Raw genomic sequence first — 19,589 nt, forward strand, 5'->3', positions numbered from 1 at the left:
ACCTGGGATGAGAACGTTCCATCTGATTTCCCACAATCCTCCTTCCAGCGCTTCACGAAAACTCACGCACTGCACCCTTCCACACTCATGAGCCAACTCCAGATCTTCCCAAGGTAAAGTGCCGTATTTATTGCAGTGTTAACGTTTATGAATGCACAGTATTGTGGGATATATCTAACCATTTAATGTGCAAAAGGCGCTCTGCTATTTCCCAGGTTCCTCTCTTCTCTTACATGTCACTGACGGAGATTTTGGGGGTTGTGCCCTGGTCCCCTTTTTCCTATGATTCGTGTCATTTTTACTGTGCGATTTTGCAGTGTGGTGACTTTTAGAAGCACATATACTGCATTGTAGCAGAAATGACTGTACAATTCCTACAAAATAAAGGATAAACCTAGATTAACCAGTACCAACTACCCCTGCACGACACAAGACCACTTTTCTTTCTGGGAAAGAAAAAAGTCCTGTGGGGTTTGACCCCACCATGACTACTTAAACTACTAAGAAACCCAGTTTCTACAGATAATCACAGTCTCGGGGTTCCACGCAGCTCAGGGTTATACCCCGTGAGTATGTAATCGAAGCCCAAGTCATCGTTCACCCAGAACCAAGTTCTGTTTCCTGCCTCTGCTAAGGACAAGGGCAGCAGCCTGGAAACCAGCAAGAGGCGCACCTTGGGAAGCACCCCGCACCCTTCCAACGGGGCACCTGCCTGGGTCCCATCGTCCTTGGCTCGCTTGATGTTCTGGCGCCCGTCCACCCAGTAGATGAACTTGTCCAGTGGGTCATAGTCGATGGCTTTGACGTTCCTCAGCCCATGCAGGGGCAGAATGAGATCCGGGCTGTGCTGGTCGTCCGGGATCATCCGACTGATGGCAGATTTCTGGCTGAACAGCAAGAAGGTAGTGGGCGCTAGAGGAGGCAAAGATAGGGCTGCAGGTGGGTGTCTGGAAGCCAAAGAGGAGCTGGCGGGCGGGACAGCACACCACTTGACTACAACAGGTGGCTCAGCATCCACCCCACTGGAGGTCCACGGGAAAGATGGGGGGACCAGGGCTGTTTCTCGGGGGTGCGCTATGGGGAATTTCATTCTCCATGTCATATGTGTCTCTGCTGTTTCAAAGTACAAGTGTTATTTTTGAAATAGATTATTTATTTATTTATTTATTTATTTATTTATTTTGAGACGGAGTCTCGCACTGTTGCCCAGGCTAGACGATCTTGGCTCACTGCAAGCTCCACCTCCCGGGTTCACGCCATTCTTCTGCCTCAACCTCCCAAGTAGCCAGGACTACAGGGGCCCGCCACCACACCCAGTTAATTTTTTGCATTTTTAGTACAGACGGGGTTTCACTGTGTTAGCCAGGATGGTCTTGATCTCCTGACCGCATGATCCGCCCGCCTCGGCCTCCAAAGTGCTGGGATTACAGGTGTGAGCCACTGCGCCCTGCATTTATTTATTTGAGACAGAGTTTCGCTCTTGTTGTCCAGGCTAGAGTGCAGTGGCACAAACTCGGCTCACCTGAAACTTCTCCTTCCCAAGTTCAAGCAATTCTCCTGTCTCAGCCTCCCGAGTAGCTGGGATTACAGGTGTGCCCCACCATGCCTGGCTAATTTTTTATTTTTAGTAGAGATGGGGTTTCACCATATTGGCCAGGCTGGTCTTGAACTCCTGACCTCGGGTGATCCGCCCACCTCAGCTTCCCAAAGTGCTAGGATTACAGCCGTAAGCCACCACGCCCAGCCCAATAAATTTATTTTTAAATGATGAAAACTTAAGACAGAAGGCAGGTAATGGTGTGAACATTGGTGGTGGAATGGTAGTGAAACTCGTACCCATGACTGTGTGTGCAGTTTGCTATGTGCCTATGTGTACACCAGTGAACCGCAGAAAACCGGGCACAGTCAACGACAAGCCCAGGAGGAGACTCTCCTCGAGGGTGTCAGTGAGCAGCACGTGCCACCACAGGGCAGCCCCGGAATCAAGCTGGGCCTCCTCTCAGTGCACTGGCAGCAGGACCGGAAGAACCAGCTCTCTAGCAGGACCAGGACATCCAGCGGCCTCTCCCTCTCAGCAGCAGAGTCCTGGCCTGAGTCCTGCCTGGGTTCAGAAGCTGTGGCACTTCGGGCTATGGTGGCTGGTCTGAAATCCAAGTCACTGCACCAGGTCTGCCGGGCACAGTGGGGACTCTGAATCATGGCAACCCCTCCTTGCCATGGGTTACCTGCACCTCCGTTTGACTCTCCAAGATCATGGCCCCAGGGAGGCATGGTGAGCAACAGCACTAAAGACAGTCCAGGCATGGGAAGTCCCAGACTCTGGCCCAGGCCCATCTCCTGCCAGCCTGGGCCTCGAACAGCCCCTTAACCTTTGCAAGCCTCAAGTTCCCCATCCATGCAGCTGGGACAGGCAAGACCAGCCCTGCCGGTGCCCAGGTCTACATGAGACTCCAACGGGGCCTGGATGACAAAGAGCTTTATAAACGATCAAGTTCTGCGTCGGGAATCATAACCAGCTCACTGCTGATGTCATGGGGGAAGAGCCTGCCAACAGGAAGCACATGTCCTCCAGAGGGGCCATAGGAAAGTCACTCTTCTCATCACTGACATGAGAACAAAGAGGCTCACCTGCTTCCGAGGGTCAGGGCAAAAATTCCCCGAACTGATGCCAGGCTGCCTGGCAAGGGTTCAGGAGCAGGGACTCTTGAGCCAGCCTGCCACAGTCAACCCTGGCTCAACCCGCTCCGGTCGTATGGCCTTGGGTGGGTTGCCACACCTCTCTGTGCGTCAGGTTCCTTGTATGTGAGATGGGACCATGCTACTCCCCACCCTCCAGGCTTGAGGAGTAAATGAGCGCTGTGGAAAGCACTCAGCATCCTGCTGGCAGTATGAGCGAGCGCCCTTCCCCCGTGACTGGCTTTCATACCCAAAGATCCTTTCCGAGACCTGCCAGCTGAGGGGTTTTGGCCATTTACCTGTGTCCTGATGAAGCAACAAGTCCACCCAGCCTGGACCTGGACCTTCAGGTAGCATCATGCAGCTTGTGCAGTGCACAACCTACCCAACCATCTATGTACACCCAGGAACCCCAGATGAGAAACTTCTTTCAGCGTCAGCTCCCAGAACCAGTCTGATCTAACGAGGGAGTGAGGTGCAGGGGACCGCGAGGCACTTACGGCTGCAGTTGCGGCTGCTGGGGTCCAGGGTGTGGTGTGAGGCACAGCCGCAGCGGTGGCCGCCGGGGATGGCAAGGCACAGCTGCCCGCACTGCCCGTTGTTGTGCATGCAGTCGTTGAGGCCATCCTGGCGGGAGGAGTGGAACACCAGGATGTCCATCACGAAGTCCAGGTGGCCCTGGATGAGGGTGCGGTTCCGGCCGCTGGTCTTGTCAGCCCGCTCGATGCTGTGCAGATTCCAGTCCGTCCAGTAGATATAATCGCTGTACTGCGTCAGACCGAACGGGTGCGGGAGGTCGTCGGCAATCACAACCCGCTCCTGACCTGCATGGACACACACGGGCACGGTGTCAGCAACGGCACAGCCAGGCCACAGAGCACAGGGCGCCCTGAGGGACAAGCTGGAGTTCAACCCTGCAGCCTAGCGACCACGTGAGTGCCTTAAAGTGTTTGGCCACCTTGGAAAACTGGCAAGATCCACTGAAGAGCAGGCAGGATCTACTAAAATTAAGTGACCTGGCTACAGTCACACAGTTGCTAAGCGGCAGGGCCGGGATTACTACCCAGGCAGGCAACGAGGCTCTATGTTCCTGTGTTCACCATGTCAGGCCTGGCTATGCATCCTTCACTCCCGCAGCAACAAGCCCGGGCCTTCCATGTTATTATTCAAGCACTCAGTAAACATCCGGAGCGTTTAAGTCCAAAACACTGTACGTACAGCAGAATGACGGCCAGGCTGCAATGCACATGGCCACCCTCACTGGCAGGGTCACATGAATTTCCAGGGGCTTTTGCTGGTTTTCATCTGAGTCTGTCCTCACTCTGGGGTGATTAATGAGCTTAATCATTTCAGGCAACCACAGCTGTGCTGTGACCGGTTTCTCGCCTGGCAACAGGTTTGCATGCGGCCTGGATGAGCTGGGTCATGGGATTCCCTGCAGAGCTGGTGACGGTCACGAAGTCACGTGGAAACCTAGGTACTGGCATCACAAGCCAGGGTGCAGCCCACCCCCAGCAGCAACCGGGACACGGGGTTCAAGTGCCAGCTCTGCCTATGCAGTACGTGGGACAAGGCATGCAGCTGGCCGATGCCCCAGCCTCCTCATCTGTAAAATGGGCACAACACGCCCACCGCAGATGGTGAGTAGCAGTGGTGGTCAGAAGCCAAATTCTTGCTGCCATTCCTGAGCGGTTCGACATGGCTGATGTGCTCAGAGGTTCTGCTATGGTCAAGGTCACCAAAGGTCCCTCTGCCAGGGGCCAAAAGTCAGGGATGCCCAGGTGACCCCCTCCTCCCTTGTCTGCCCTCAAGCCAAGGGCTGCCTGGGGGCTTGGACCTGAGCCCTCAGAGTTTTTTTATTTTCTTCCTTTTTTTCTTTTTTTGAGACAGGGTCTCACTCTATTGCCCAGGCTGGAGTGCAGTGGCACGATCATAGCTCACCACAGCCTCAACCTCCTGGGCTCAAGCAATCCTCCCATCTGACCTCCCAAGTAGCTAGGACTACAGGCATGAACCACCATGCCCAGCTAAGTTTTTAAAGAATTTTTTGTAGAGATGGGGTCTCACTACGTTACCCAGGCTGGTCTTGAACTCCTGGGCTTAAACCATCTGCCCGCCTTGGCCTCACAAAGTGCTGGGATTACAGGTATGAGCCACTGCACCTGGCCCTTCAGATCATCTGCCCCTGACCTTCCACTCTCCCGACTTGGCAGGGGGGATGGGGGTCCCTTTGTTGAGCATGGTGGCTCCTGTCACCTGCCATATCACCCAGGACAGCTAACATAACTACTCTAGCAGAACAGAGTGTGCAGTCCCCTGCTCTGGGTTCAAATCCTGCTCCTGCCGCTGTGTGACTTGGGACAGGTTTTTTTTTTTCAAACTTCCCTAAGCTTCATTCTCATGATCTGGAGAAAGGAGATGAGAGCACCAGCCCCTGGGTCCCAGGACACTCCCAGCACAATCCGCACACGCGGTGGGGCTCAGGGCTGGGTGGGGATTGAGTGCCGGCCCTGGTGTCTCGGGGGGATCCTGAACTCACCAGCTCTGTGACCTAAGGCAAGTCATGTGGCTTCCTCAGGCCTCAGCTTCCCCAGCAATGAAAACCTCCACCACGTGCGTTAGAGTCCTGGCACAGGGATTAGCTGGGACCTGGTGCTCAGCAGGTGCACAGGAAACAGCTGTCACCAGAGCCTCTCCCAACACAACTGCAGCAACGGCACCCAGGGGTGGACAGGGACAACCCCCACAGCAGAGGGTGAGGCTGCTGGGCAGTCGAAGGTGTGGCCACAGCTCCTGGCAGGTTGGGGAATTGCAGGCCACAGGGCATGTGCAGCAGGGTGGCCAACGTCCAGCTGCCCCGCCCTCCACGACCAGCAGGCCCCAGCCCGGCCCTCACCCAGCATGTTGGACGACTCGATCATGTTGGTGTCCAGGTCGGTCCAGTAGAGGCGCTGGTCAGCATAGTCAATGGTGAGGTCATTGGCCCGGCCCACCTTGTCCACCAGCGTCATGCAGTTGGTCCCGTCCATGAAGGCCCGCACGATCCTGGGCTTGCCACCCCACTCGGTCCAGTAGATGTAGCTGGAAGGCACAAGGGAGAAGGGGCGGCTCGGTGAGTCCACTCTCACCGCAGGACAGCGGGTGGCGGAGGGACGCAACTGCCCCCATCTCTTCAGCTCAGCCCTCCCCGTCCTGGAGAAAGCCACGCACAGGAAGCAGGGAAGGGCGAGACCCTCGCCCCCTGCCACACACATATCCCTCCAGGGGTGGTCACTGGGCCACCTCCCTGAATTTCCACAGTGGCTCACTCGTAAGGCGAGTAAATACCCATGTACAGACACAAAAACAGGCGCACAGACAGGGCGAGTGTGTGCTGGAACATCCCCCTAAGCTTGGCCGGATGTTGGGGACACGGCAGAAACCAGGATGGACACGAGCACATCACAAAACAAGACCTCAGGGCAGGGGAGGCCTTGCAGGATCCGGATGTAAACTCGGCTCTGGGTTCCTCCCCCAGCAGCCCCTCCTTCCCTCTTCTTTTAGCAGATCCAGAGGAGGAAATGCACATCCTCATTTCAGAATTTTCTAACTTTGACCTGCCCTTGCTCTAAAACCTGGACCTCTTTCTATGTCCTGCCATCCTGAAGTCTTCCTTCCTTCCCTAGCAGAACAGGTGACAGGCAGGGACTGGGCTGCTGCACACATCACAGATGCTTTACGGGCTGGTCACTGTGCCCACTGCACAGAAAAGAAAACTCAAGTCCAGAGAGACGCCCCCCACAACTGGGGCCTGTCTGACCCCAGTGCCCAAGGCATGGCCGCCAGGATGCCCAGCAGCTACAAGCACGTTTACTTCTCGAGGTGGGTCCTAAGCTGTGGCTCAGTAGCCTCCAAGAGGCCATTTCGGAGGAGCCTGAGGTCCGGGGACCTCAAAGTCAATTCTGGATCATGGTTTTGGCAAAAGAGTACAAAGCAAGGAGGCCTGTTGGGAGCCTGAGACAGCACTTCCTGGCCCAGCTCTGCTCTAACTGGGTATGTGACCTTAGGAAAGTCACTTGGTTTCTCTGAGCCTGTTTCTGCATCTGTAAAACTGACACAGATACCTGCCCTATGCAGGCTCCATGGACGCTTTGGTGAGACGGCCCAGGTGAAAGCAGCCAGCACTGGGCCTGATACAGCCTCAGCCCCTGCTCCACGAATGAACTCCATGACCTCTGAGGGTCCTACCAGTCCTGGACATCATCAAGGCTAATCACCGAGGGCCACATGGGCAGCCTGCCACCTTGCCCAGTTGGCACCCCCGCACTGTCTCATACAGAGAGGTGGACACGAGGACACACGTGACAGGCAAACCCTTACCCTTTGGTCGGATCCAGGGCCAGCGACCTCGGGTTGTCCAAGTCCCTCCACACAAGGACTTGCCGGAACTGCCCGTCCAGCCGCGCCACTTCGATCCTGTTGGTCCCGGTGTCGGCCCAGTAGAGGTTCTTGCCCATCCAGTCAACGGCCATGCCCTCGGGGTAGTCAAGGCCGAACTCCACCACGTGCTCCACCGAGCTCCCATTCATGAAGGCGCGGCTGATGGTCTGGCAGCAGGTGAGGAGGAAAAGGGCCACGTTTTAGGAACAAGCATCTTTTTGTTTTTTTTTTTGAGACAGAGTTTCACTCTTCTTGCCTAGCCTGAAGTGCAATGGTGCGATCTCAGCTCACTGCAACCTCTACCCCCTGGGTTTAAGCGATTCTCCTGCCTTAGCCTCCCAAGGAGGTGGGTGCCCGCCACCACGCCCAGCTAATTTTTTTGTATTTTTAGTTGAGATGGGGTTTCACCAGGTTGGCCAGGCTCGTCTCGAACTCCAGACCTCAGGTAATCCACCTGCTTCAGCCCCCCAAAGTGCTGGGATTACAGGCATGAGCCACCGCGCCCAGACAGAACCAGCGTGTTTTGTAGACATCTCCCGAGACGCTTGGCCACCGGGAGCAGCTACTGAACACATTCTGGACAAGATCACCAACATTCAAGTTTTTAAATGAACGTTTGAAATTTAGCAAGACACTTTTTTGGAAAAAGCAACTTGGGAAATTTTATATACATATATATAATATATAATATATAAACGTGTATTTATAAATATATGATATACATTTATAAATATACATTTATATAATATTTTAAAATTATATATCTGATATTTATAAATATATAATATATATAATATATATTATATATATATATTTTTGTTTTCCCCACGCAGACAGGTCTTGCTCTGTCGCTCAGCTTGGAGTGCAGTGGTGTAATCTCAGGTCACTGTAGCATCAACCTCCTGGGGCTCAAGCAATCCTCCCAACTCAGCCTCCTGGGTAGCTGGGACTACAGCTGTGTACCACTACGCCCGACTTATTAAAAAAGTTTTTTGTAGAGATGGGGTCTCACTATGTTGCCCAGGCTGGTCTCAAACTTCTGGGCTCAAGTGATCCTCCTGCCTCAGCCTCCCAAAGTGTTGGGATTACAGGCATGAGCCACGGTGCCTGGCTGTAACCAGCACATAGATAATAAAAGAACAGTTAAGCCTAAAAGGGAACATCTGTGCAGTGGAGTATTTCATACGTTTAAAAGATTGTGCCAAAGAGTTTTTCATAGCGTCATCAAATACCTGTTGTAACGTCAAGTGAAAAAATTAGGAGACAGAATTCTGTGAAGCATATGTCTGTGATGATGAGAAATGCTATCTTAGAGAAAAAAGACTTGAAGGCAATATGCTGAGGTGTCAACAACGGTCGTCTCTGGCTGGAGAGGTTATGGACAATTTTTATTTTATTTTTTATACTTTTCTATATATTTCCTTTTTTTTTTTTTTTTTTTTTGAGATGGAGTCTCGCTCTGTCGCCCGGGCTGGAGTGCAGTGGCGCGATCTTGGCTCACTGCAGTCTCCGCCTCGCAGATTTACGCCATTCTCCTGCCTCAGCCTCCCGAGTAGCTGGGACTACAGGCGCCCGCCACCTCGCCCGGCTAGTTTTTTGTATTTTTTAGTAGAGACGGGGTTTCACCGTGTTTGCCAGGATGGTCTCGATCTCCTGACCTCGTGATCCGCCCGTCTCGGCCTCCCAAAGTGCTGGGATTACAGGCTTGAGCCACCGCGCCCGGCCTTATTTTCTTTTTTTTACAAAGAACGCTTGTGACTTAAAGTCATAAAAAATCTTTTAAAGATATGTAATACAGGCCGGGCGCGGTGGCTCAAGCCTGTAATCCCAGCACTTTGGGAGGCCGAGACGGGCGGATCACGAGGTCAGGAGATCGTAGACCATCCTGGCTAACACGGTGAAACCCCGTCTCTACTAAAAAAATACAAAAAACTAGCTGGGCGAGGTGGCGGTCGCCTGTAGTCCCAGCTACTCGGGAAGCTGAGGCAGGAGAATGGCGTAAACCCGGGAGGCGGAGCTTGCAGTGAGCTGAGATCCGGCCACTGCACTCCAGCCTGGGCGACAGAGCGAGACTCCGTTTCAAAAAAAAAAAAAAAAAGATATGTAATACAAATAGTAAAATAGGCCGGACATAGTGGCTCACACCTGTAATCCCAGCACTTTGGGAAGCTGAGGCAGGCGCTTGAGCCTAGGAGTTTGAAACCAGCCTGGGCAACATGGGGAAACCCTGTCTCCACAACATAAAAATCAGCCAGGTGTGGTGGTGTGTGCCTATAGTCCCAGCTACTAGGGGGGCTGAGGTGGGAGGATCACTAGAGCCCAGGAGGTTGAGGCTGCAGTAAGCTGAGATTACACCACTGCACTCCAGCCTGAGTGACAGAGGGAGACCCTATCTCAAAAACAAACAAACAAAAATCCAGAAAACAAATAGTAGAATAATAAATGAGCAAACATTGTAGTTGTCCAATACTTTAGAACAGAGGTCAGCACACTTTTTCTGTAAAGGGGCGGATGGTACATAGTTTAGGCTTTAGAACCCATACAGATCTGCCACAACTCAACTCAGCAGCACAAAAACTGCCACAGACAATCTACAAACAAATGCGCTTTGGTGTGCACCAATCAAATTTTCTTTTTTTTGAGATAGAGTTTTGTTCTTGTTGCCCAGGCTGGAGTGCAATGGTGCCATCTCGGCTCACCACAACCGCCGCCTCCCAGGTTCAAGTGAGTCTCCTGCCTCAGCCTCCCAAGCAGCTGGGATTACAGGCGTGAACCGCCATGCCCGGCTAATTTCTTTTGTATTTTTAGTAGAGATGGGGTTTCTCCATGTTGGTCAGGCTGGTCTCAAATTCCCAACCTCAGGTGATCCGCCCCCCTCAGCCTCCCAAAGTGCTGGGATTACAGGCGTGAGCCACTGCACCCAGCCACGAATCAAACTTTCTTTACAGAATCAGAAGGCCAGCCCAGGGACCAGTTTAGTAAACCCTTCTTTAGAGGCAAAAAGTCTTTCTAGGCCAGGCGCAGTGGCTCACACCTGTCATCGCAGCACTTTGGGAGGCTGAGGCGGGCAGATCACCTGAGGTCAGGAGTTCAAGACCAGCCTGGCCAACATGGTGAAATCCTGTCTCCACTAAAAATACGAAAAAGCTAGCTGGGCATGGTGGCACGTGCCTGTAATCTCAGTTACTCAGGAGGCTGAGGCAGGAAAATCGCTTGAACCTGGGAGGCGGAGGTTGCAGTGAGCTAAGATCATGCTACTGTACTCCAGCCTGGGCGACAGAGCAAGACTCCGTCTCAAAAAAAAAAAAAAAAAATTCTTCCTGTATTTGTCCTGAATGTTTATATTTGCACTATAAATGAAGAAAGAGTCTGCAAAGCAAACAGGCAGTGACGAGGGAGCGGGTGGAGTCTCTGAAGTCAAGCTCAACAGACAACAAACATTTCACATTCACACAAGCATTTCACAAAAGCCCTTGTGTGTGTCTACCGGATTTGCTCACTATAATCATCTATTTTTTAAAAAATAAGCTTGCTCATATTTGATTAGCTTGAATTGAGTTACAATAAATATGACAGGCCGGGCGCAGTGGCTCAAGCCTGTAATCCCAGCACCTTGGGAGGCCGAGATGGACGGATCACGAGGTCAGATCGAGACCATCCTGACTAACACGGTGAAACCCCGTCTCTACTAAAAAATACAAAAAACTAGCCGGGCGAGGTGGTGGGCGCCTGTAGTCCCAGCTACACGGGAGGCTGAGGCAGGAGAATAGTGTAAACTCGGGAGGCGGAGCTTGCAGTGAGCTGAGATCCGGCCACTGCAAACAGCCCGGGCGACAGAGCAAGACTCCGTCTCAAAAATAAATAAATAAATAAATATGACAGTGCTTTAAGAAAAGTGTCTGAAGCCCTTGAGGCAGGAACAGAGGCAAGGTTTTCCCATACAGGCTGCCTGCGTGCACGTCTGGCCCACGCTACCTTCAGGCTGACGTCTGTCCAGTAGATGTGGTTGTTGGACACATCAAAGTCCAGGGCTGAGGCCTCCTTGACGCCCGTGAGCGGGATGGCCACGTCGTTGTTGTTGGTCTCAAGGGAGATCCTGTGGATGGCGGCTCTGCTGGTAAAGACCAAGAAGGCCTCGGGCACGATGCAGGTCTTCATGTCACTCAGCAGCTCCAGGCCGATGGGGCAGCCACACCGGGTTGCGTGGGGCGTGAAGAAGCACAGGTGGCTGCACCCCCCATTCCTGTCCGCACACGGGTTGGTTCCTGGAAGCGAACACAGAGGCTCCAATCTAACCACCACCAGCCCAGCAGGGAAAGGGGTGCGGCCAAGCCACCAAGTGAATGCCACCTTGAGCCACACAGCTCAGGGGTGCTGAGCTCAGGACTCACCCCCGGGTTGGGTTCGACCTCATGGCTGGGCTGGGCTGTGATTATCGTTCCCCTGGCCAGGCTCAACCCTCAAACACACACACACATTTCACCTGAAAGCCAGGATGGAACAAAAGCTCCAATGTGCACAGCTGTATTCCCGCCACACGTCAAACAGGGACAGTAGCTGGGGGTGGCAGGAACATGCCTGGCAATGGCAACCAAGTTCTCCCCTGGTACGATCAAGGGTCAGTATCAGTAACAGCAGGGCAGGCTCTGACAGGACCTTGTCAGGCGCCAGGCACTGGTCCCAGAGAGTCACCTGCCTGAACTCACTCCATCCACCTTGGAGGTAGGAGCTATTTTCATCACAATGCCCATTTTTCATTCGAGGAAACTGAAGTGCAGAGAGGCTGCTGAAGGGAGCGTGGTCAGGAAGTAAGGGAGCAGCACCGCGAGAGTGCCAGCCCAGTGGTCCAGCCTCCTGGCCTGCGCTCCGGCCCAGGAACAAAACAGTTAACGCCTTGGGGCAGGGACCGGGCGAGTCCTTGGGGCCTCGGCTCCTGAGAGTCCCAGCTAGGCCCTTCCTCCGATTCACAGACATTCCCGGCAACCCTGAAAACTCACGTTCACCCAGCAGGACAAAAGCTGCCTCTTTTTCACACAGAACAGACAGCATTTGTTTATTTTTGGCCAGTCTGTTAATTTCACTCATCAACCAAAGTGCTGTTAAAATTGGCTTTAATTTAGTGTTAAATATTTAAGCCAAAAAAAGAATCTTTTTCCCCATCTCCTTTAGTAAACCATGGGATGAGAGGGGAGGGGGAAGAAACCCAATTTCTCAGCTTTAAATCACATCCCCATGGAGGCACCCTTTTGTCTTATATCTCTGGGGTTTATTTTTTTTCTTCGAACAATCCCTCACAGGTCAGTCTCACCTTCCACGGTGGATAAATGCTTTTTTTTTTTTTTTTTTTTTTTTTTTTGAGACAGGGTCTCACTCTGTCACTCAGGCTGGAGTGCAGTGACATGATCTCAGCTCACTGCAACCTCATGCCACCATGCCCGGCTAATTTTATGTAATTTTTTTTTTCTGGTAGAGATGAGGTCTCTCTATGTTGCCCAGGGGAGACACTCTCAAATTCCTGGGCTCAAGTGATCCTCCTGCCTCAGCCTTCCAAAGTTCTGGGATTTCAGGCATGCGCCACCGCACCTGGTATAAATGTTTTTTTTTTTTCTTTTTCTTTTTGAGACAGGGTCTCGCTCTATTGCCCAGGTGGAGGGCAGTAGTACAATATCGGCTCACTACAACCTCCACCTCCTGGGTTCAAGCAATTTTTCTGCCTCAACCTCCCGAGTAGCTGGGATTATAGGCGTGTGACACCACACCCGGCTAATTTTTTTTTTTTTTTTTTTTTTGTACTTTTAGTAGAGATGGGGTTTCACCATGTTGGTCAGGCTGGTTTCAAACTCCTGATCTCAAATGATCTGCCTGCCTCAGCCTCCCAAAGTGGTGGGATTTCAGATGTGAGCCACTGCCCCCGCATGAATGTATTTTTAAAGGAGGCTGGGAAAACTAAATCCCTGGATTCCATCCTCTGCATGAGGACTGGAGGGTGCGACGAAGGCTGTGATGGAAGCACTCACTGCTCCTGGGGTCGCCCGCACTGCCTCAGCTCCAGGCCTCTGCGGGGCTGTCCTTTCTGCCCCAACCTGCTCCCTCAACTCCCAGCTCCCTCGTATTTTAAAGTCAGGGATCTACCATCACAGCTAACAACACATCCACCCCACGGGGAGCAGAGTCAATCCAGGCATCTCACCCAGGACTGCAGGCAATGCAGCAGCAAGCACCACGTCCCCTGTCCTCTCATCCTTCATCAAGATTTACTGAGTGACTCTGACAAGCAGGTGCAGCACAGGACCCCAGGCCCCAGCCGGACACAGAGCCCCTGCCGCACCTGGACGCTGCTCTCTCCAGTGTAACTCTCTCACCTTTTCAGGAAGAGACAAATCATCGTGCCAGACAACGACCCCCTCGGGGAGCGTACTGCGGATCCTGGCTTTCAGGTGAAAGGTACGTGTGCATTGGCCACAGGGGCAACAAGCACAGCCCAGCCCAGGCAGACCCAGCAGTGAGTCCTGAGCCCGGCACCTGTGAGTTGCACAGCTCTGCCTCCCGCTCCCCAGTGTAAGTAAGGTACGAAACTACATTCGCAGACAGGGTCACTCTGGGCACAAAGGCTCCCGGCCAGGGCCGGGCACATAGCACGGGACAAATGTTAGTCACTTTCTAACCATTGTTCCCAACATTCCTAGTCCATAACCACTCCCTAATCAACATTCTTGGTCCCTTCTCATCTGTCCTTGCCCAGATACTGTCACCTTTCCTGTCCTGCCCTTCCCCAGGGCGGGGCACCTCAGCTCAACACTTATGCCCACGCTTGGACCCGTCACTTCCTCCTCATGGAAGTCTGCATGGCTGAGCCACGGCTTGCGCCCCCCTGGACTCACCGACGACCTTGGCCACATTCACGGCTTTGAGCCCCATCAGGTCGGGCAGCTGGTCAATGATGACGTCCCGGCTGGCCTTGACCTTGTGCACCCGCTCAATGCTGCGGCGCTGCCAGTCAGTCCAGTAGATAAAATCCCCCAGCAGCGTGAACCCGAAAATGTGCGGGAGCTTGTCCTCCAGGAGGGTCCGCCTCTTCGTCCCGTCGACATTGATCACCTGCAGGACGGCAGAGATATAGGTCTGGATGGGCCAGGGCCATGCCAACAAGAACCAACCCTAACCCTCTCTGGGGCCTGAGCTGCTCCAAACAAGACGGGTTCAATGCCCAAGAGCCTCAACTTCACCCACACCGTGCCAGGTGCCTTAGAACACCAGGTATAATGGTTCCCCAGGGGTGCCAGATAAATGACGTTTTCTTTAGGTTTTTTTTTGTTTGTTTGTTTTTGTTTTTTTTTTGTTTTTTTTGAGATTTTGAGACAGAGTCTCCCTCTGTTGCCCAGGCTGGAGTGCAGTAGCAAGATCTCGGCTCACTGCAACCTCCACCTCCTGGGTTCAAGTGTTTCTCCTGCCTCAGCCTCCCGAGTAGCTGGGATTACAGGTGCCTGCCACCACGCCTGGCGAATTTTTGTATTTTTGGTTGGCCAGGCTGGTCTCAAACTCCTGACCTCAAGTGATCCGCCCTCCTCAGCCTCCCAAAATGCCGGGATTCCAGGCGTGAGCCACTGCGCCTGGCATTTTCACTAGGATGCCACATCCCCAGCTGATAGAGCAGTGACAGGGCCAGATGAAGATCCCTTTCCCATAGCCTCCCCCACCTGTGCTGGGATGAGCAGCAAGCTTTGGAACAGACCAGGCAAGCAGGTGTCCTCTCCCAACCACTGCAGACTGACAGGCAGCGGCTGCCTGGAGAACCAGGGTGTGCTCTGCAGGAAGGAGTCCTGGGATCAATTAGCAATGCCTGCCCCAGGTGCAGCAATCGGGACGGCTCCAGATCACACCCACCACACAGAGCAACTGCAAGACCTGGGGCAGGACCTGGAGCAAATGCAAGGACCTGGGGCAAGGTTCTCCCACTTCTCTGTGAACTCATTTCCTGGTGGGTTAGGACGAAGTGAACTCTGAGGGCACTTCTGGTTCTAAGTCTAAGCCTGAAGGTCTCAGATGCTTCCCGCCCTGTCTCCACTGAGATGTAACAGCTAAATACTTTTCTTGAGGAGTCAACGCTGATTAAAAGCAACCACGGCAAAAGTTGCAGAGGAGAAAATACTGTCAAGGTAAGAACACCTGAACCAATGGAAGCATACAGCCGCACGGGATAGGACGTGGTTCTGGTGATCCATGAGCCTGCGGAAATGTATGTTAACAGGAAGGTTGCGTTAGGAGCAACATCCAAGTTCTCCAGCTCTCAGGACAGGATGAAAGAGACACAAGGCCATTAAAGGCAAGCTTCCACGGGCCTCCTGCTGCCAGATTACATTTCCATCTTATCAGAAAAGCAACAAGTCCTCTGTTCTGCAGGTGGCAAAACTGTAAGGCAGATGGAATGCATGTTAAGAAGCGAAGACTTCGGTCATCTGTTGTTGGATGGCACAGGACAAAGCTGCTAGGGCCAGGTGCAGTGTAATCCCAGCCTGTAATTCTAGCACTTTGGGAGGCCGAGGCAGGTGGATCATTTGAGGTCAGGAGTTCGAGATCAGCCTGGCCAACACGGTGAAACCCCACCTCTACTAAAAATACAAAAAAAAAAAAAAAAAAAAAAAAAACGAGCTGGGGATGGCGGCATGCACCTGTAATCCCAGTTGCTCGGGAGGCTTAGGCAGGAGAATCGACTGAATGCAGGAGGCGGAGATTGCAGTGAGCTGAGATCATGCCATTGTACTCCAGCCTGGGTCACAGGGTGAGACCTTGTCTCAAAAAAAAAGCTGCTAGGAGAGCGGGAAGGGGACCAGCAGCTCTGGGACCCAAAGCCAGACCCTGCCCCAGCTCTGCCCTAAGGGGCTCTCGTTCCTTGGCAAGTCCTTGCACCCCCAGGGGTCTCAATTTCTCCACCTGTAACTGAGGGGCTCAGACTAGCCCAGTGGCTAACGTCACAGAGGAAACAAGCAAACAGGAAACAGCGGCTTGGCCCCAACCTGGAGCAATGAAGTCAGAATCAGATGGCCCAGGGCCCAGGTATGGGATCATGACAACAGCCCCCAACAGGCGGTTCTAGGGCCCAGGTACAGGATCATGATAACAGCTCCCAACAGGCGGTTCTGACGAGCAGGCCGGCGGAAGCATGGTTAGACCAGCCCCTATCACCGTGCCTGGAAGTCCGAGCTCTCCACTCACTCCTGGATGCTCTGGTGAGCAATGAACAGCAGGTGACGGAGCCCTGGTCCCAAGATCATCTAGGGTTCTTCACGTTTTGCCTCCACAACAGGAAGACACGCAAAGGCCATGAATGCACACGCCCGTGTGTGACACTCAGAAAACACCCGAGGGGCTGGCCCCATCCCAGCAGCACAGAACCACGCCAAGGAGGGACCCGGCCCTGGCGTACAAGGAGGAAGTGCAGGCTTCTCCAAGGACACTCAGCGTGAGAGGAGGGACTCACAGTAGCGGGGGAACCCTCGCCCCTTCTTCCACTCACAATAACGGGGCTGGGGGAGGGACATCGGCACAGCACACAAACTCACGAAGAATCCGCATTTAGAAAAAGGCGGCACTCCAGGTTTCAATGTACCAAAAGGTCACTATTATCTCTTACATTTTATTTTATTTTTGTGGAGATGGGGTTTCACCATGTCAGGCAGGCCGGTCTCGAACTCCTGTGCTAAAGTGATCTGCCCATCTCGGCCTCCCAAAGTGCTGGGATGCCGCACCTGCCAGAGGTCACTTATTTACTTATTTATTTTTTTGTTGCCCAGGCTGGAGTGCAGTGGCACAATCTCGGCTCACTGCAACCTCTGCCTCCCAGGTTCAAGCGATTCTCCTGCCTCAGCCTCCTGAGTAGCTGGGATTATAGGCATGGGTCACCATGCCTGGCTAATTTTTTTTTTTTTTAATAGAGATGGAGGTTTCTCCATGTTGGTAAGGCTGGTCTCAAACTCCGGACCTCAGGTGATCCGCCCACCTCACCCTCCCAAAGTACTGGGATTACAGGTGTGAACCACCGCACCTGGCCCAGAGGTCACTATTATCTCTTGGAGAGATTATTCTCTTGCTCTATTTCCACACTTCCTTAATTTTAATAACCAAATTTCCAGACACGCTGAACTGAAGTGAGGTGAGGAAGTCTATTTCCCTGGCTTTATTCAAGAGCAATAAAAAGGAGCCCACAGAGGGCCCAACGCAAACAAGGGTGCTGGGCAATGGCTGGCAGCCACTTCCTCCCTCTCTACCCTTGCTCCAAACTCCCAGACGGCCCCAAAACAAAGTGAGAGGAGGCAACGGGCTGTTCCACCCGCTGGGGCTGGCTGTACCCTCAGCAAGCACGAGACATGTGCTCTGGGCTGGCCGGGCGTGTGGAATCTCCTGGATGGGCAGAGGCTCCCACAGAGACCCCTATGGTGGCTCAGAAGCCACTCCCTGAACCTCACCACTTCCCACCTGGATTCCAGAACCCGAGACACTCCTCCAAGCCCCCTACTTTCCACCCAGATTCCAGAATCTCAGGTACCCTGTGGACCCGCCTACTTGGAAAACATCAGGCTCACAGCAGTTCTCAGCTGCCGGAATACTGGAGGAAGGAAATCCCAACGTGGCCTTCTGAGGACAACTTTCAGCACACCTTGACCAGTCCAACCCCTCTGCAAAAGCTACTCGGCTGGGTCAGGCCTCCCCCAGACCTAGGGCAGGTTCCCTCTGGGCCGACTCCGGAGGCATCCACCTTTCCTGGAGCCAGACCTTTCCAAGAATGCCTGAGCCAAGCCAAGCCAAGCCTCTGAGCGTCAGAGGACAAGACTCAGAGAATGTGCCCGTCCTGGCTCCTGGGAGGGAACATGGCCAAAGCAGAGTTCAGAAATAACAGGGCCAAATTTAGGACACCCAGGAACGCCAGCACCAGAACAGAACTTGGGAGATGAATTTTCCAGGGCAGAGGTCAGCAAACTTTTTTGTAAAGGACAGAAAATATTTTCAGCTTTCAGGCCATAAGTGTCTCTGGAGCACGAAAGCAGCATGGAGAGCACGTGACTGAACGGGCATGGCTGTATTCCAATACATTTTTCTTTATTTTTTTTATTTTTATTTATTTATTTATTTTTTTGAGACGGAGTCTCGCTGTCGCCCAGGCTGGAGTGCAGTGGCCGGATCTCAGCTCACTGCAAGCTCCGCCTCCCGGGTTTATGCCATTCTCCTGCCTCAGCCTCCCGAGTAGCTGGGACTACAGGCGCCTGCCACCTCGCCCGGCTAGTTTTTTGTATTTTTTAATAGAAACGGGGTTTCACCGTGTTAGCCAGGATGGATTTTTTTTTTTCTTTATTTTTTTAAGAGGCAGGGTCTGTGTCACCCAGGCTGGAGTGTAGTGACACAATCTTGGTTCACTGCAACCTCCAACTCCTGGGCTCAAGCGATCCTCCCACCTCAGCTGCCGAAGTAGCTGGGACCACAGGCATGAGCCACCACACCCAGTGCTTTTTAAATATTTTTTTTAGAGATAGGGTCTTGCTGTGTCACTCAGGCTGGAATGCAGTGATATGATCATAGTTCACCTCTTGATCACTTGAGCCCAGGCTCAAACTCCTGGGCTGAAGCAATCCTCCCACCTCCGCCTCCCAAATCACTATAGGCACACACTACCACACCCGGCAAAACTTTATCAGTGAAAAAACAAAGACAGGCCGGGCTCCATGGCTCCAGCCTGTAATCCCAGCACTTTGGGAGGCCAAGATGGAGTTCAAGAACAGCCTGGGCAACATAGAAAGACCTTGTTTCTACTAAAAATTAAAAAAAAAAAATTAGCCGGACATGGTGGTATGCACCTGTAGTCCCAGCTACTCAGGAAGCCGAGGCAAGAGGATCGCTCAGGCCTGGGAGGTCAAGGGGACAGTGAGCCATGCTCATAGCACTGCAGAGCGAGACCCTGTCTCAAGAAACTATTTATGGACACTGACATTTGAATTCCATATAATTTTCATGGGTCACGAAACCTCCTTTCGATTTTTTTTTCAAGTAATTAAAAACTGTAAAAGCCACTCAGCTTCAGCATGGTGTGAGAACAGGCGGCAGGGCTGGATCCGGCCGGGGCCGTAGCTCGACTGGACTCCTGCTCTAGGAGTTCTGTGCGCTTGTTTTTCAGGAAATGAAACTAGACCGAGAGGCCATGTCTGAGGACAATGAGATGGTCCAGCCAGAGGCCACCAAAGGGTACAAGCCCTGTCCTCTCCGAGCTGTCAGCTTCTGTCCCGTTCCCACGGTGAGCACAGGAGGCGCGTACCCCCCGACCAGCACACCAAGGAATGTGCCGGCCGCCGGCTGCTGGGTAGGAGGGAAGGACGGGAGATCCCGAAGCAGCCCACCCCAGCTGTGCTCTGAGGGGCTGTGCTCGGAGGGGCTGTGCTCGGAGGGGCTGTGCTCGGAGGGGCAGGGCTCGGAGGGGCTGTGCTCGGAGGGGCTGTGCTCGGAGGGGC

At 53.1% G+C, this 19,589-nt stretch overlaps 1 protein-coding gene across 4 annotated transcripts in view; it reads right to left on the reverse strand.

Moving 5' to 3' along the window:
* Positions 1-19,589, reverse strand: part of LRP5 (LDL receptor related protein 5) — a 136,988-nt gene that overhangs the window by 34,280 nt on the left and 83,119 nt on the right. For 3 of the 4 annotated variants that reach the window (XR_003115670.1, XM_025357364.1, XM_025357363.1), the window contains exons 8-13: positions 13,977-14,193; positions 11,071-11,360; positions 7,036-7,262; positions 5,573-5,757; positions 3,177-3,500; positions 713-912 (exon numbers count right to left, since the gene is read on the reverse strand). Coding sequence is in view for 3 of the 4 variants with exons in the window: in XM_025357364.1 (XP_025213149.1) it covers positions 713-912; positions 3,177-3,500; positions 5,573-5,757; positions 7,036-7,262; positions 11,071-11,360; positions 13,977-14,193 (1,443 nt within the window). In the remaining variant the exon portion in view is untranslated. Of the gene's footprint in view, positions 1-712; positions 913-3,176; positions 3,501-5,572; positions 5,758-7,035; positions 7,263-11,070; positions 11,361-13,285; positions 13,458-13,976; positions 14,194-19,589 lie in introns of all 4 variants that reach the window. The other variant, XM_025357365.1, reaches the window with a different exon arrangement.

This window comes from Theropithecus gelada, chromosome 14, assembly GCF_003255815.1.
Source record: "Theropithecus gelada isolate Dixy chromosome 14, Tgel_1.0, whole genome shotgun sequence".
In the NCBI taxonomy this organism is placed as follows: Eukaryota; Metazoa; Chordata; class Mammalia; order Primates; family Cercopithecidae; genus Theropithecus; species Theropithecus gelada.